The sequence below is a fragment of the Oncorhynchus nerka genome, linkage group LG24, assembly GCF_034236695.1.
Source record: "Oncorhynchus nerka isolate Pitt River linkage group LG24, Oner_Uvic_2.0, whole genome shotgun sequence".
NCBI classification, from domain to species: Eukaryota; Metazoa; Chordata; class Actinopteri; order Salmoniformes; family Salmonidae; genus Oncorhynchus; species Oncorhynchus nerka.
This window is the reverse complement of record NC_088419.1, coordinates 50,085,757-50,102,046: the sequence shown is the minus strand read 5'-3', so window position 1 is coordinate 50,102,046 and position 16,290 is coordinate 50,085,757. Positions and strand designations below refer to the sequence as shown.

Below are 16,290 nucleotides of genomic sequence, written 5' to 3'. Positions count from 1 at the left end.
TGAATTTTTTTTTCCCAGGATGAGGACAGCAGGAGACTATTCCCATGGCAACCCAAAAGGGAGGGACTAGCTGTGTGGACAGTGGCAGTGGCTACAGAACAGCCAATGAAGCGTTGTTTTTAGAAAACGGAGGAGGCGGCGTGGTTTATCCGATGAACATTCCATTGCAGAATGAATGAGATTGTCCTGTTTACACGACTGAGCCCATTCCCAAACCCTACCGACGGGCGGACGTTCTTTCCCTTACAAAATGACCAGGGCTGCACTCTCTGGCAGTGGGACAATGCAATTGCATAAAGAAAGGGTCTGATGAACTAATCCTAATGTAGATTATACACTGTATCAGCTCTGTACCAAGAGCACCTTCTTTCATCGAATGAAGAACACTAAAGAGGCTTGCATATGAATATATTCCTGGTACTTTTATGCATATTATGCCCACACTGTATTCCATGTTTAAAAAAAAAAAGATTTCCCCGTGCAAATGCCTCAAGTTGCTGTACTTAATAAAGGAGCTGATTCTATGTGACGGATGCTTTACGCCTGGAATATCTTTCCTGTAGTTTAGTGGCATTTCATTCAATGCACTACTGCTTGCTCTGATGTGGTCCCCCCCCTTTGCAAATGAAAAGCACACACACACTTGTCTTTTTCCATTACCTGTTTTATTGTGGTAGTGAACAAACTAATAGGCGTCAGCCACACGGCAGCAGCAATCCATACTCATCCACTCTCGACACACACACACACGCACGCCTCGCTGCTCCTACGCACACACTTTCTACCTCCAAGCACACATGCATTCCTACACACTCCATTTACCTGTTGTTTTTAATATAAAGGCCAACTAACTTTCATTTTAAGATGTTATGGATCAGGAACTGTAGTATATTCTAGACAAATATACTCTTGTCTTGAATACAGAGTATTCAAGACGAGCGTTACACGAAATTGGGAATGGGGTGCCGTTTGGGATGCAGATCCCAATGGTTTGAACCAATAAGAGGCATCGCATGGGGAGTGTGGGAGTGACTGATCATATCGCTCCAGGCCTCTCACACACACAATGGTCATTTGCCTTCTTCACACACATCATTGGAGAAAGTGGCTAAATGGCTCAACGTCAATGTGGGAACAACTGCAGTGATGTAATTCTCCACAAAACTAAACATGCTTACCCAGACATACTCATCCACAGAGTTTAAATATTTGGGCATTGACCTAGACCCTACTTTGAACAACAACAGAACATTAAGATGTCCAGCAAAATCGGATATGTCTTTCAAATTTCCGATACATCAAGATGAATTTACATGCAAGGATCTTCTCTCACCTATTGTATAACCAGCTGGCCTCAAGCCAATGAAACATAAATTAAGCCCCTTCGATCTCTATGTAAACAAGCACTGAATATCCTTGACAGGAAATCACATTACCATCGCCATAGTAATCGCCCCAAATACAAAACTTAGTTTTCTCAGTTGTCTGTCTAGTTGATAAGATTATCAACTATGTTGCACCCCCACCTCTGAAAGATTTTGTCATTTTAAGCTCTGAACACAGCCTGGTCTCCGACTAGGCGTAACATAGTACATGTAAATCCGGGACACTGAAATGAATATGTTACGTTTGGTATGGTTACATAAGACAGATGGTTACTTATGGTAAATATGAAAGTTGGGTGGGTGTTTAATGCCAACATCTAGCAACCCAAAGGTTGTGTGTTAGAATTTCATCACGGCCCATTTTGGCTAATTAGCAACTTTTCAATTACTTACAACTTTTTTCATTAGTTTGCAACTACTTAGCATGTTAGCTAACCCTTCCCCCAACCCTAACCTCAACCCTTTTAGCGAACTCTTCCCCTAACCTTTAACCTAACTCCGAAACTTAACCCAAACCCCTAGCCTAGCTAACGTTAGCCACCTAGCTAGAATTCGTAACATATTGTACGAAATGGGTGATGGACATCCACAAATTAATACATACCACACAAAACCCAACATATCAAACATGTCAAATCTTCTATGATACTAAATGAAGTGGCATGGATTTGCATACAGAATTAAGCAAAACGCTTTGAGACCAGGTTGCGGAACAAAACAGCAGCGACCTGAACCTCAACGAGAGGAGACTGTGTCATTCCTAAAAGGAATGGAAAGTCAGCATTCTCCACCTCAGTCATCAGAAAATGGAATTCCCGCCCGTCTACCTTCAGAAGCACTAGCGACTTTAAATCCTTCTCCAATGGAGGTTAAATCAAAGCTTGGATCAAGGTGCATCAATCCTGCAGACATTGACTAATTCTTAATGCACAAAAGTCTCAATGTGTTTTATTCTATTAGTTGTATTTTATGTTTCTTGTGTTTGTTTTCATCTGTTATATCACATATGTCAAACTCATTCCACAGAGGGCCGAGTGTACTTGATTGATGGATTAAGGTCACTAATCAGTAAGGAACTCCCCACACCTGCTTGTCTAGGTCTTAATTAAACTGAAAAAAAAGCCCAGACACTTGGTCCTCCGTGGAATAAGTTTGACACACCTGTGTTATATTGTACTATACTACTGTATGAGTGATGTGTGTGGATTTAGGTATGTTTATGTATTTCGTATTGCTTAGTTAGGGACTGTGGATTAAAATTAGCTGTGTTGAGCGTATTCTGGTGCAAGCATCATATTTCACTGTCTGAAACGTGTTTTTATTTGCACATTGTCCCTTTAAATAAACTACTACTACTTCTCTAATTTACTGTATTAGAAATGCATTTACCACACAAAAGCACCTCTAACTACTCTATTTACATATCATACAACTGCTGCTATTCGAAGCAGGCACGGATGGGGTTAGGCCGCAGGGTGCAGTTGGTTTTAGATTAGAGTTGGGGGCCATAAAAAATCTGAACTCATCACGAGGGGCAGCAGTGGATTGCAGGTCTGCGTACCCACATCCATACCCACACAGGCAGTCAGAGCCGGCCCTAGCCTTTTGGGGGCCCTGAGTGAAATTTAGTTGGGTGGGGGGGGCCATCCTGCGAGCATTTTAGCGTCCCCTCTTGACAGCGGAGAGGGAAAAAAGAGTTTTAGAGTTTCAATTTCCTCCAATTCTACAAATTCTTCCATGGGGCGTAGAGAAAATGTTGCAGTTTTAAAAGCAAGTTTGTTGCAATTCTACACATTCTGCCATGGGTGGAGAGAATCAAGAGTTTTACAACTAGTTTTCTGCAATTCTACACATTTCGCCTTCCCTTCATCTGCACGGATCTAGAGGAGCAGTATAGGTAAAAGCAAATGACTCTAGGCTGCCTGCCTTAACCCATCCAATCTTCTTTTAGATTGGCACAGATTAAATAAAGGCACAAGCAAAGGTAATCACTTATATGAGTGGGGGCGATGTCATGCATCCTTGATTCCTTTTCTTAGGTGAGTCACCTTCCTTTCCTCAAGATCAATCTGTCCACCTGGCCCATCCCTCTGCTCTCCGATTGGTCTGTGTGTCCGTCACTCTCAGCTGTCCCTTCTCTGTGGTTTATTCATGACAAAGCATTGTGCTGCCAATTCCTACTGGAGTTCCTGCATTAAAGGGGACCTACTGTTGGCTCAGAATGTGGACATGATTTCACTGGTGAATCTGATTGGTAAGTAGTATTCCATTGAACTGTCTGATGGGCTCTTTAGCCTCACCACTTAACCTATGGCAGATGTCGGTCACAACACAGGCGGAGATGCCTGTGGAGGCCACAAGCTCATACTATGCTAAAGCGTGTCCCTTTAAGTCTGGTATAGTACAGTATTGTAAAGGTTTGAATGTATAGATAGACACTACTGTTGTTGATTCTCCAATTGATGTGTGTGAACATGTGTTTTCTCTACCAGTTCGATAAGGTTCAGTGTTTCAGCTGCTTTCACAGCCAGTGTGGGGGGAAATGAAGTTGTGTAGAGGCCTCTCCTCCTCTCTAATCTTGCAGGGTTTAGTAGTAGTCGTCATAGTTCTTGGGGTTGAGGCAGTAGAGAATGGCCCCTCCAAAAGAGAAGATGGTGGCCCCACAGGCGAGGCCATAGCCCCAGTTGAACTCGTGGTATATCCTCAGGCTGACCGTCTCAATGAACTTAACAGGGTAGAGGATCAAACTGCAGACCTGGAGCACCACTGTTAGGGAGAGAGGAGGAATGGGCGTGAAGGAGAGAAATGGAGCACATGAACTGACACAGAAAAGGAGAGAATAAGGCAGATTCAATAACGTACCTGCAGCGAACAGCATGACAGCGATGGGTCTATAGCAGTGGCTCCTGGAGCCGAACCACACTGACACCAGGGCCACCAGGAAGGAGAACAGGATGAGGGCTGCACCACCCAGCAACAGAACCAGCGTGGCAATCTGCCAGTCTGAGAGAGAGAAGAGAGAGCGAGAGCGCGGGGGAGTTTAAGAAAACATGTTCAGTTATGGGGGGTCACACAGCCACAGTGAAAAATGCCACAGCCACCGACATAAAAGTCATGCAGGTGAAAAATCACATTGCACACACACCATCTGGTAACAGAGGGCTTCCTATTCCTCATGGGTATAGGAAGAGAATTCTGAGAATTTGACTGAGATTTGCAAAGAAAAGGTTTTCGTGGGGGTTATAAGCCTAGTGATCCATGTTTACAGTGTGGTGTATGGTCCAAGAATGTTAACCCTGCACTAAAAATCAGATCTTTACCCAACACAGGAGAATGAACAAATGCATGCATACTCTCTCACACACACACACACACACACACACACACACACACACACACACACACACACACACACACACACACTCTCTCTCTCTCTCTCTCTCTCTCCGTCTCTTTCTCACACGCTCTCGCTGCTAGGCTTCTTAATGAATACCAGTGCAGCAGCAGAAGTAGACAAAGCAATTATCTGGGTGACTCCGGTAATAGGAATCCATCCTGACTGCCCGATGCAAAATCAGCAGCAGTCTCAGCGTTTCATTCAGAAGAACTGCAAAACATTCAACTAAAGTAGAGACTAGAAATAGCACTCGCTGGAATGCTAACAGGGATTGGGGGGGGGTGACAGGGAGAGAGCTACTAGCTAGGTCTACTATATTGATCCACTTCTCTGCATGTATGGAATGAAAAATAATCTCGGTAAAATAAAAATGTTGGTGGGTTGAGGAGTAAGGGATAGAAATGCTCTGGAATTTAATAGGCGGTATTTGGGGAGAAAGTTGGGATACAATGTGCTCCGTGGTGAAGTTTCCCCTCTGTGCAAATCTAGGATCAGATCTAGGATCAGATCGACCAGAAGTGGGGGGAAATGCAAAATGACCCAAGATCAGCGTCTACTTGGGCCAACTTCACCCTGCGATAGAATGTTTTAAACAAGCATAGTCTCACATAGCTAGCTGCTAGACACTCTTATCTAACAAGCTAGACTGTGTGGGGGGTAAACTGGCTTCCAGGCACATAATCTTAGTAGACTGAGTGGGCTATCAAGACTGATGGACTGCTGAGTGATATGACTATATAATTGTTGGGAGTAACAGTCTGGACTCTGGGTGGGGAAATGGCATATGTAAACAAACAAGGCAATGTTATGATGGGGTTGTTGATTACCTATAAGAAATATATGTTAACAAAGTAAATACCATCACAGAAAGGGTTTGGTTTCTAATGATAAAATATACTCGTAGTTAGAGACAAAGAAAAAGGCAGATCTAATATGTAATCACACAATGTTCATTACAGTCACGGCTAAACAGGATGCTGCATGGCAAATGATTAAACCCTCTATCTATAGCAATATGAGAACCATCAAACCATTCGACAATGAGAGAATGTGACAGCGTGTAAGCCGCTTCAACTACAGTTCCCGTCCTCGTCGGAGGGGGGGGGTTCATTCCATAGTCCGAGCTGCTCGAACATAAACAAACATTCACTTCTTTGACCAAATATGGCTCCTACAATTTAGAGTTTAAAAATGGTCCTGTCATCCATCACAGGAAGCTGGAGGGAACCCACAAAAACGCAGAGCTCCCTGCGGCCTCAGTGCTTCCATAACATGCGGTACTGACTTGGAACGACCCTTGACCTCTCATTTGCAGCCACCTCACTGGCTGCCTCGCCGACCGCAGGAGCTACACTAACTCCTGTCCGTCTGTATCTAATCATTCTAGTCATCTCATAGTCATTTCGGTCATTTTTTCCCTATCAGACTACAGCTGAAATTGGAAGAGCTACTGCGGTTCTTATCAGTCTGCATCAGTTGTGTAACAGCAGGATACAGAAACTCATCTCAGCAGCTCAGAGATTTGGAACGGACCCACATGTTCTGCGCGAGAAATACAGCCAGAAGTCTCAGTGCTTGAAGGACAGGAAGAGCTAACTATTAATCTGGGGTTGAGTCACAAATGGCACCCTATTCCCTATGTAAATGCACTACTTTTTGAGCTCTGGTCAAAAATGGTGCACTATATAGGGAATATGGTCCCATTTAGGATGCAGCCTAGGTACTGTAATGATGACAGATGGAAATGGTGATATGCAAGATCCAATCTGATCGGTAATTACATCTCCCTGTGTGTATTTCAGGAGCAGCCATCCCTGTTAATCGAAAAATCTGTATTGGCCTTCAGGGCCCCTCTCGGCCTGAGACAGTAGAGGGAATGTGTCATTTTTGTTGTGGTGCCGGACAGGCACACCTGATTCTACTTGTCAACTAATCGTCAAGCCTTTGAGAAGTTGAATCAGATGTTTTTGTCGGGGGCTACAACTAAAATGTGTGCTGTCGGGGGTTCTCGAGGACCGGAGTTTGGAAGCACTGTCAAAGGAGAACCCTTTTTGGTTCCAGGTAGAACCCTTTCTTTCCCCTTCTGTGGAAAGGGTTATTTTAGTCGTTATTGTTATTCACTGTATATATTTATTGTGTCACTATTTCTATTAAAAAAAAATATATATATATATTTATCTTTAACTCTGCATTGTTGGAAGATCAAATCACATTTTATTTGTCACATGCACCAAATACAACAGACCTTACCGTAAAATGTATTATTTAAAAATATATATATATATTTAAAACATACAATATACTTGAAGTGAAGACGCTCAACAACTACATCACATTAGTCATCTAACAGCCTCCCATCCAGAGTGACCCACAGAAGCAACCAGGGTCAACGCCCTGCTCAAGGTCACATTGACAGATCTCCCACAAGGTCAAAACCGGGGACCTGAACCAGCGATCCATCAGCCACCGGCCCAAGCTCCCAACCGCCAGGCCTCCAAGACCCCCCCCCCCACAGTTCCCCAAGAGCTGCCCCTCAACCATCCGAGACCCTGAGAGCAATACCAAAACAAATGGTCTATTGATTCTGTATCCTCACAACAACATCTGCAGAGCTTCGATGATTGTATGCCCCAAATATTCAACATTTTGTTGGTGGCAAGAATTCTATATAATAATTTCAACTGAAAAGACTTGAATCTTGCGTTGTTTTATATATATCAACTCATACACCCTGTACCATGGAATCGATACGTCAAAAATCTCTTCCCAACCCTTTTGAAATATGTAGGGCCGTGAAATGTTCAGAAAATATTTACTAAATAAACTAAAGTAAAAAAATAATAGGGCAACAATAAAATAACAATAACGAGGCTATATACAGGGGGTACCGGTACCGAGTCAATGGTTAGTACTGGTTAGTCAAGGTAATATGTACATGTAGGTCGGGGTAAAGTGACTATGCATAGATAATAAACACCCTCTCACTCACCATCAACAAAACAAAGAAGATGATCGTAGACTTCAGGAAACAGCAGAGGGAGCACCCCCCTATCCACATCCAAGGGACAGCAGTGGCGGAGGTGGAAAGTTTTAAGTTCCTCGGGGGACACATCACGGACAAACTGAAATGGTCCACCCCACACAGACAGCGTGGCGAAGAAGGCGCAACAGTGCCTCTTCAACCTCAGGAGGCTGAAGAAATTTGGCTTGTCACCCAAAACCCTGACAAACTTTTACAGACGCACAATCGAGAGCATCCTGTCAGGCTGTATCACAGCCTGGTACGGCAACTGCACCGCCCTCAACTGCAAGGCTCTCCAGAGGGACTGCACAATGCATCACCGGGGGCACACTACCTGCCCTCCATGAAACCTACAGCACCCGATGTCACAGGAAGGCCATAAAGATCATCAAGGACATCAACCACCTGAGCCACTGCCTGGTCACACTGCTACCATCCAGAAGCCGAGATCAGTACAGGTGCATCAAAGCTGGGACCGAGAGACTGAAAAACAGCTTCTATCTCAAGGCCATCAGACTGCTAAACAGCGATCACTAACTCAGAGAGGCTGCTGCCTACATTGAAACCCAATCACTGGCCACTTTAATAAATTGACCACTAGTCACTTTAAACAATGCCACTTTAAATAATGCCACTTTCAAAATGTTTACATATATTACATTACTTATATCATATGTATCTACTGTATTTTATACCATCTATTGCACCTTGCCTATGGCCGACTCATCCATATATTTATATGTACATATTCTCATTCACCACTATGGATTTGTGTGTATTAGGAAGTTGTTGGGGAATTGTTAGATTACTTGTTAGATTACTTGTTGTTCTACAAGGAACTGATAAGGGTTCTACCTGGAACAAAAATGATTCTACCTGGAACCAAAAATAGTTATTCAAAGGGTTCTCCTGTGGCAGGGTACCCCAACTGGCGGAATTTGCAGGCAGAATGTGGCCCGCGGATGGCCCGCGCAACATTATCTAGGTTTTACTGAGAATTGTGCGAGAAACAAAAAACATCCAGTCGGGAGCAGTCCTGTGGCCGAAAACAGCTTGCTGATGAGAGAGGTCGAAAGAGAACGGCAAGAATCGTGCAAGCTAACAGGCGTCCACAAGGAAACAAATAACAGTGCGGAACACACAACATGTCGGTCCTTGTCACGGATGGGCTATTGCAGCAGACGACCAGAACCGGGTTCCCCGCCTATCAGCTAAAAACAAGAAGAAGCGGCTCCAGTGGGCACGCCATCACCAACACTGGACAATTGAGGAGTGAAAAAACATTGCCTGGTCCGACAAATCCCGGTTCCTGTTGCGTCATTCGGAAGGCAAAATTAGAATTTGGCATAAGCCCAATCCTGCCTGGTGTCAACGGCCCAGGCTGGGAGCGTTGGTGTAATTGTGTTTACACAATGTTTTCCTGGCACACGTTAGGTCCCTTGATATCAACTGAGCAATGTTTGAATGCCACAGCATATCTGAACATTGTTGCTGACCAGGTGCATCCCTTAATGGTTACAATTGATCCTTTGTCACATGGATACTTCCAGCAGGATAATGCGCCATGTCACAAAGCATGTATTGTCTCAAAATGGTCCCAGGAACATGACCATGGGGTGTTCAGTTTACTTGAGTGGCCTGTGCAGTCCCCAGACCTCAACCCAATAGAGTATCTCTGCGGTGAGACGGAACGGGCTGTTCGCAGCATGAATGTAACGCAGTCCAATCTGCAGCAACTGCGGGATGCCATCACGTCAGTATGGACCAACATCCCTGTGGAACGTTTCCGACACCTTGTCGAATCCGTGGCCCAAATAATTCTGGCAGCAAATAATCCTGGAGGCAAAGGGGGGACCGACCCGGTACTAGATGGGTGTACCTACTAAACTGGCCACTGAGTGTATGCGATCATATACAAATGTAAGCAAGGTTTCAAATTATTATATTTTATGTCTGTTTGGGCTTCTTGCAGTTAATTTGCAGTCTACAAATGATTTGTAATTGTGTTCCGGCCCCCTGACCATCCGCTCAAGAAAAATGTAAAAAAACAGCCCCTATGGGGTCAGCCGAATAACCTTTTTAGGTTCCAGATTGCACCTTTAATTCTCAGAGTGTGAGGAATAATATGGTGCCATTTTGGGATGCAGCCTGAGTCTCATATTCCCCCATCATCACCTCTGACTGAACTAGAATCAGTGCTAATAATGATGAGTGCTGCCTGCGTAGTGCTCACACACTCGCTCCACATTCGTTGCGCCCCTCCCACTGGACTGGCATCAGCACAAAACGTCCTCACAGAGACACTCCATATTCCTGAGACTGTGTCAACCCCTGCATGTTTTGTATCTGACCCGACCTCTGCCCTGTGTGTGTGTGTGTGTGTGTGTGTGTGTGTGTGTGTGTGTGTGTGCATAATAATAGAGAGGGTCATCAAAAAAAAGAGAAACCGTGCGTGTGCTTGAGTGTAACATCCAAACGTCACCCATTTCCATTTGTCATCTGAGTTAGCAGATAGCTCTTTGGCACAGACATATAGGACATCAACAAACATGCACATCTATGCACAACAACCCTGCAGAGCTCATTATTTATGGGTGCCAACCTGGTAATTGCAACACTAACACCATTTGTGTAATGTCCTGGGCTTGACACCAAGAAAACCTGGATATTGGGAGAAGAAACTGACTGATTACTGTGAGTCAAATCAATATGTAAGCCTAGTGCAAGGCCAAGCCTGACAAAAATAGCAGTTTGCTGTGTGCAGTTAATGTGGCCTGCTGGCTGCTGCTGACATGGAGACTCCATGTCTTTATAAGGAATCAAGATGCACTTTGTGTCAGAGTGACAGTAGGAAGAAGCAGGGACAAAATGACCTTCAGTTACTCATCACAGAAACAAAACAGTGTTGTCAGACAAACAACAACAAAAAACCTACTTTCTGCCTGCACAACACACAGGACAACAATCAGCAGAAAATAACTCGCTAAAAAGGCACATTAAACACACGTGGCGGAATAATCGAAATACAGATTGTTTCTACAAAAGATTCTGTGCTGGATGAAAAATAAGTCCCCTTTTCAGAGAGAAACACAGCATTTCTCGAATGCGGCACTTGTTGCCCTGGTTACACGTATCTCCCGGCAGGATATTTGAATCTCTGGGACGTTCGGTTCTCAAAGTTTCCCTTGCTCCATGGCCGGCGGAGGAACCCCAACAAAGGCTGATTTTGTCCGCAACAAAAGCCCAATAAAACCCCAGCTGCACCACCGCTCGCAAGGCATATTACCCACATCATTTAGCGGCACGCTGGGCAAATAGAAAAGGGGGTAACTGGGAACTTTGTAAAGTCTCGTGTACTTATATTATAATTATTACTTTGAAATAAACTATTTTTAACTGAGAAAAGACAGCTGTTTTAGAGTGCACACATCTTAAATGGGGAATGGGGGAAAATGATGCTCCTGCTATTTCCTTTAAGCCCCATCCACCCCATAAATTGTTACTGAGCAGAGAGAAAAACAATGTTTGTGCTGATGCACCAGTGGACTCAGCAGCAGAGGACCCATTGTCATTTCTGAATTAATATGCATCTCAATGGATGCTTTGAATATGACTGTGGCTACCAAAAATACCCCCAAAATAGAACCCTATCACATGTTCCCTAATCACAAACACAATATAGATGCATACGGGCAATTTGAACAGTTAAAACACAGTCATAACTGTTGACTTTAGTAAGCACGAGGAAGGTCTCTCTCACCAGTCTCGAGTGTGGTGTTGCACTGCCATGTGTCCGAGGTGACGGGCTTCCAGCAGGACTCCCACAGAGACAGGTAGTACTGGTTATCCGCGGTTACCCACGCGGGGCTCAACACAGCCCCGACATCCAGACAGAGCGCGAGGAAGACGCACACCAAGCCCACCAACTTCAGGGGTGTCAACGCCGAAACGCGCACTTCCTCCATTCCACTCCCGGATGAAGCCATGGATGGCGGATTGGGTGCTAAACAAAAGTATCTTTCTCCGAGGATCGTGGGTTTGCGGTTGGGTCGCAAACCAAGAATTTTGGGATTATCCCCCGCGGTATGGAGAGTAGGCAGCCTCTGCGCGTCAGGGACGCTGCTGCAGCCGTACCACAACTGCTGATGTGACTGCACTGCACATTGCTGAAATATCACAGAGCGGCACCTGCAGGGTCACCCCCCCCCCCTCTCTCTCTCTCTCGCTCTTTCTCCCTCCCTTTCTCTAACTCTCTCCCCCTTTCTCTCAGAAGGAAACAGGGGCTATGTAATCTTATTTTTATAATTGAACCTAACCGATTCTTATTTTTTCAAGGTTAAGGCCAGGCACCACACCCTAACAAGGTCATTTTCCTTTGCCGAATTCTATCACAATCAACTTTTACCATTTGAATGTAGATACAAATATAGCTTTTTTATATTACAATATTTCTGAAATATTGTATTAAAATACGCAAATTAGGTGATAATTCAGCCTAAATATTTTGTTAAAACACTCCAAGACCGGATTTATACATAGCAGATTGTGGATAAATACACGTTAATGTTTCGATATCTGTAAAATACTAAAGGCCTACCTAAAACCCATTTTTGACAACAACAAAACAATGAATAAAGTGTATAAAAATGGTATGCCATATCAACAATTCCCGATGTCTGGAGAAAAAGTCTAAGGATACCCACACAACATTTGGTGAATGCAGATGCTACCGAGGCTGAGAAAAAATAGTTGGAGTGTGGGAAGAGTCTGACTTTAGGGAAATGGTAATTAAAGACAACTACACTGAATTTAGACTGCCAAACACTTTTTTTTAGCCCCAATCACCATCTCTTCAAAGTAAGTTACTACATTTGGTAACATGTCCATTTAAAAGTGGTTAGAATTCATGACATTTTGATGGCGTAAACTAACGGAAATATACATTATCATCAACTTTTTGAAAAAAATACTGGCTCAACGCTCTAACCACTAGGTCGCCCCATTCAATGAACATGGGGGTTTTCTAAGGAGTGAAATTATTTGATATGATTCATGGTTAATTTCACTCCCATGTAGGCTGTTTGACCTATATGTGAAGTGTTCATTTTAAACTACAGTCAAATGTGATCATAGACTGGAGTTTGATTAGACATTTTGAATTTGATATTTTGTGACAAGTTTTTTTTTTTAAACATCCCAAAATTAATTGGTTTCTCCTAAGCTTGTATGCTCCCGCACCTGCCAGCCCGTCTAATATCACTACTCCGGACGGCTCTGATTTAGAATACGTGGACAGCTACAAATACCTAGGTGTCTGGTTAGATTAAATTAAATCTAGAATCGGCTTCCTATTTCGCAACAAAACATCCTTCACTCATGCTGCCAAACATACCCTCGTAAAACGGACTATCCTACCGATCCTTGACTTCGGCGATGTCATTTACAAAATAGCCTTCAACACTCTACTCAGCAAATTGGATGCAGTCTATCACAGTGCCATCTGTTTTGTCACAAAAGCCCTATATACGACCCACCATTGCGACCTGTATGCTCTCGTTGGCTGGCCCTCGCTACATATTCATCTCCAAACCCACTGGCTCCAGGTCATCTATAAATCTTTGCTAGGTAAAGCCCCGCCTTATCTCAGCTCACTGGTCACCATAGCAGGACCCACCCATAACACGAGCTCCAGCAAGTATATTTCACTGGTTATCCCCAAAGCCAACACCTCCTTTGGCTGCCTTTCCTTCCAGTTCTCTGCTGCTAATGACTGGAACTAATTGCAAAAATCACTGAAGCTGGAGACTCGTATCTCCCTCACTAACTTTAAGCTTCAGCTGTCAGAGTATTTTACAGATCATTGCACCTGTACATAGCCCACCTGTAAATAGCCCATACAACTACCTCATCCCCATATTGTTATTTGTTTTTGCTCATTCGCACCCCAGTATCTCTACTTGCACATTCATCTTCTGCACATCTGTCACTCCAGTGTTTAATTGCTAAATTGTATTTACTTCATCACTACGGCCTATTTATAGCCTTACCTCCCTAATCTTACCTCATTTGCACTCACTGTATATATACTTTTCTATTGTGTTATTGACTGTACGTTTGTTTATTCCATGTGTAACTCTGTGTTGTTGTTTGTGTCTCACTGCTTTGCTTTATCTTGGCCAGGTCGTAGTTGTAAATGAGAACTTGTTCTCAACTGGCCTACCTGGTTAAATAAAGGTGAAATGAAATAAATAAATTACATTTACAAAAGCCCCTAGCTGTACCTCTACTGCAATTAAAATTAATAGGGCTATTGTTTTTAGGCCAACAAAAAGTTTCAACCAAATACAAAAGAAATGGAAAAATGACTCGACAACAAAGAGGAGTTCATGTCGCTCTACATTTGGGTCATAGCCAGATAATAGGGTTTCAACCATCAAAGATAAAGCAGAAGTGTGCATCGGTGGAAAAAGTACTCAATTGTCATACTTGAGTAAAAGTAAAGATACTTTAATAGAAAATCACTCAAGTAAAAGTGAAAGTCACAAATTAAAATACTACTTGAGTACAATTCTAGTATCTGGTTTTAAATGTACTTAAATAAAGTGATGGAACAAGTAGGCCTACTTGTCATACTTGAGTAAAAGTAAAAAGTAAATGCTATACATCATATTCCATCATATACAATATACATATATCATATACAATTTGTAATTTGTATTTATTTACGGTCAGCCAGGGGCACACTCCAAGACTCCAACATAATTTACAAAAAAACTCAGTATCTGTGTTTAGTGAGTCTGTGTGTGTGCGTGCGCGTGTGGGTTCACGCTTGTCTGTGTGTGTGTTCCTGCATCTGTGTTTGCATTTGTGTGTTTTAGGACTGTAGGACGACTCTGCCTCGTGGCAAAGTCTTTCTACATAATCACTGATGATTATAGATTCTAATCAAGAGGCTCTCAGGGGAACAAGGAGGCACCGAGTGGATCATCACACACTAACACAACACCCCCTGAGCCACAACAACACAATACATCAATCACATCACTAAGAGACATCACACACTTACTCTCACACACAAACACAAACACACACACACACACACACACACACACACATTGTGTACATTGCAACAAATTTGCCAGTAAGCCTGAGCAAGATCCAAGTAGTATTTCACTGGGTGACTTTTACTGGAGTCATTTAAAAAAAAAGTTGTCTTTACTTTTACTCAAGTCGGAAAATTGGGTACTTTTTTCACCACTGGAATGAGTCCACCATCTAAGCCATGTATACCAAGATATCTGAACCTCTTGATGAGCTGGCGTTGTGGTCCTACTAAGTGGATGGTGTTCTACTAAGGATGCTATAACTGCACTACCTCCATCATCTGGGAAACATGCCTGGCCCTGCGCTCATCCCTATCTCTACTTACTCATGTCACTCCTGGGCACGCCTCCAATGGCCCCAGGGAAGTGGCATCCTACGTCTGACACCAGTGCAGTGAGTTCAGGAGATAGGGTTGAATGGGATTGAAACCCACAACCTTGGGTCTGTCAGTCGGATATCTAAGCTATTAATACCAGAGATTTACAGTCAATGTGTTTGTCAATGGTATTGTGCTATTGGATGTTAGAATATTTTAGGGACCTTAACCCAGCACCTAGTGACATGGCGCAAAGGTTCAAACCTCTTGGCATAATGGCTAAGGTGTTGGCTTGACAGTCACTGGATCTGGGTTTGAATCCCAGTCAGGGGCACCCCCTGATTTCACAAAATTGGTGTCAGAAGTGGGATGGCGCAAAGGCGGTCATCTGAGAGGTGTGTGCACGAGAGGGACACACTCCCCCGAAGGAAGGGGAGTAAATGTAGTGACCTTAACCCAACAACTAGCGACCTCCTCAAGTGGTTTCTACCTCTTGCATAATGGTGAAGGTATTGGCTTGACAGCCGTTGGACCTTGGTTCGAGTCCCGGTCAGGGCCACCCCCTGAATTTGTCACAACATTGTCATCTCTTCAGTTTAATTGATTGATAGTCTGATGCTACTGAGTGATGAGACTAACAACCCATCTTAAATTGTACAGTGCTATCTATTATTTTATCATTCAAGAGATCATTTAGATAATATGTCATTTCAGTACACTTTGTTAAATGACAAAATGCTTAGTGTCTAGGCCCTAGATTGCTAGGGCCTAGACACTAGACAGTAGATTGCTAGCGCCTAGACACTAGACAGTAGATTGCTAGGGCCTAGATTGCTATTGACTCGCGAGTCAATGCCTTCGACAGGCAACGTTTTCTTGTGCATTTAATCATTAACTAAATGTGGACTACATATCTCCAGGGTGCCTAACTGTGCACCGTGAGTAGCTTTACACAGTCTCTTTAGTTCTTGCTGCACACTCCCAAATGATATAATGTGAAACAAACAATGATATTGTGTAGAAATAGCACACAGCCTTCTAGGGATTTGATGCCAGTCACCTGACT

General features: G+C 43.4%; 1 protein-coding gene across 1 annotated transcript; it reads right to left on the bottom strand.

Annotated features, from left to right (window-relative positions):
• Positions 1–22: 22 nt before the first annotated feature.
• On the bottom strand, positions 23–11,971 carry LOC115108081 (transmembrane protein 47-like). The gene is made up of 3 exons (XM_029632031.2): positions 11,565–11,971; positions 4,248–4,388; positions 23–4,151 (listed from the first exon to the last, which is right to left on the bottom strand). The coding sequence occupies exons 1-3, from the start codon at positions 11,788–11,790 to the stop codon at positions 3,973–3,975; spliced, it is 546 nt and encodes a 181-aa protein (XP_029487891.1). The 5' UTR covers positions 11,791–11,971; the 3' UTR covers positions 23–3,972.
• Between the last annotated feature and the right edge of the window lie 4,319 nt (positions 11,972–16,290).

Excerpts from the sequence above, each read along its gene's own strand:
- LOC115108081 (XM_029632031.2), bottom strand. The coding sequence starts at position 11,790 with ATGGCTTCATCCGGGAGTGGAATGGAGGAAGTGCGCGTTTCGGCGTTG. Across the intron at positions 4,389-11,564 it reads CAACACCACACTCGAGACTG|ACTGGCAGATTGCCACGCTG; the intron begins GTGAGAGAGACC and ends TCTCTCTCTCAG. Across the intron at positions 4,152-4,247 it reads TGTCATGCTGTTCGCTGCAG|TGGTGCTCCAGGTCTGCAGT; the intron begins GTACGTTATTGA and ends TCTCCCTAACAG.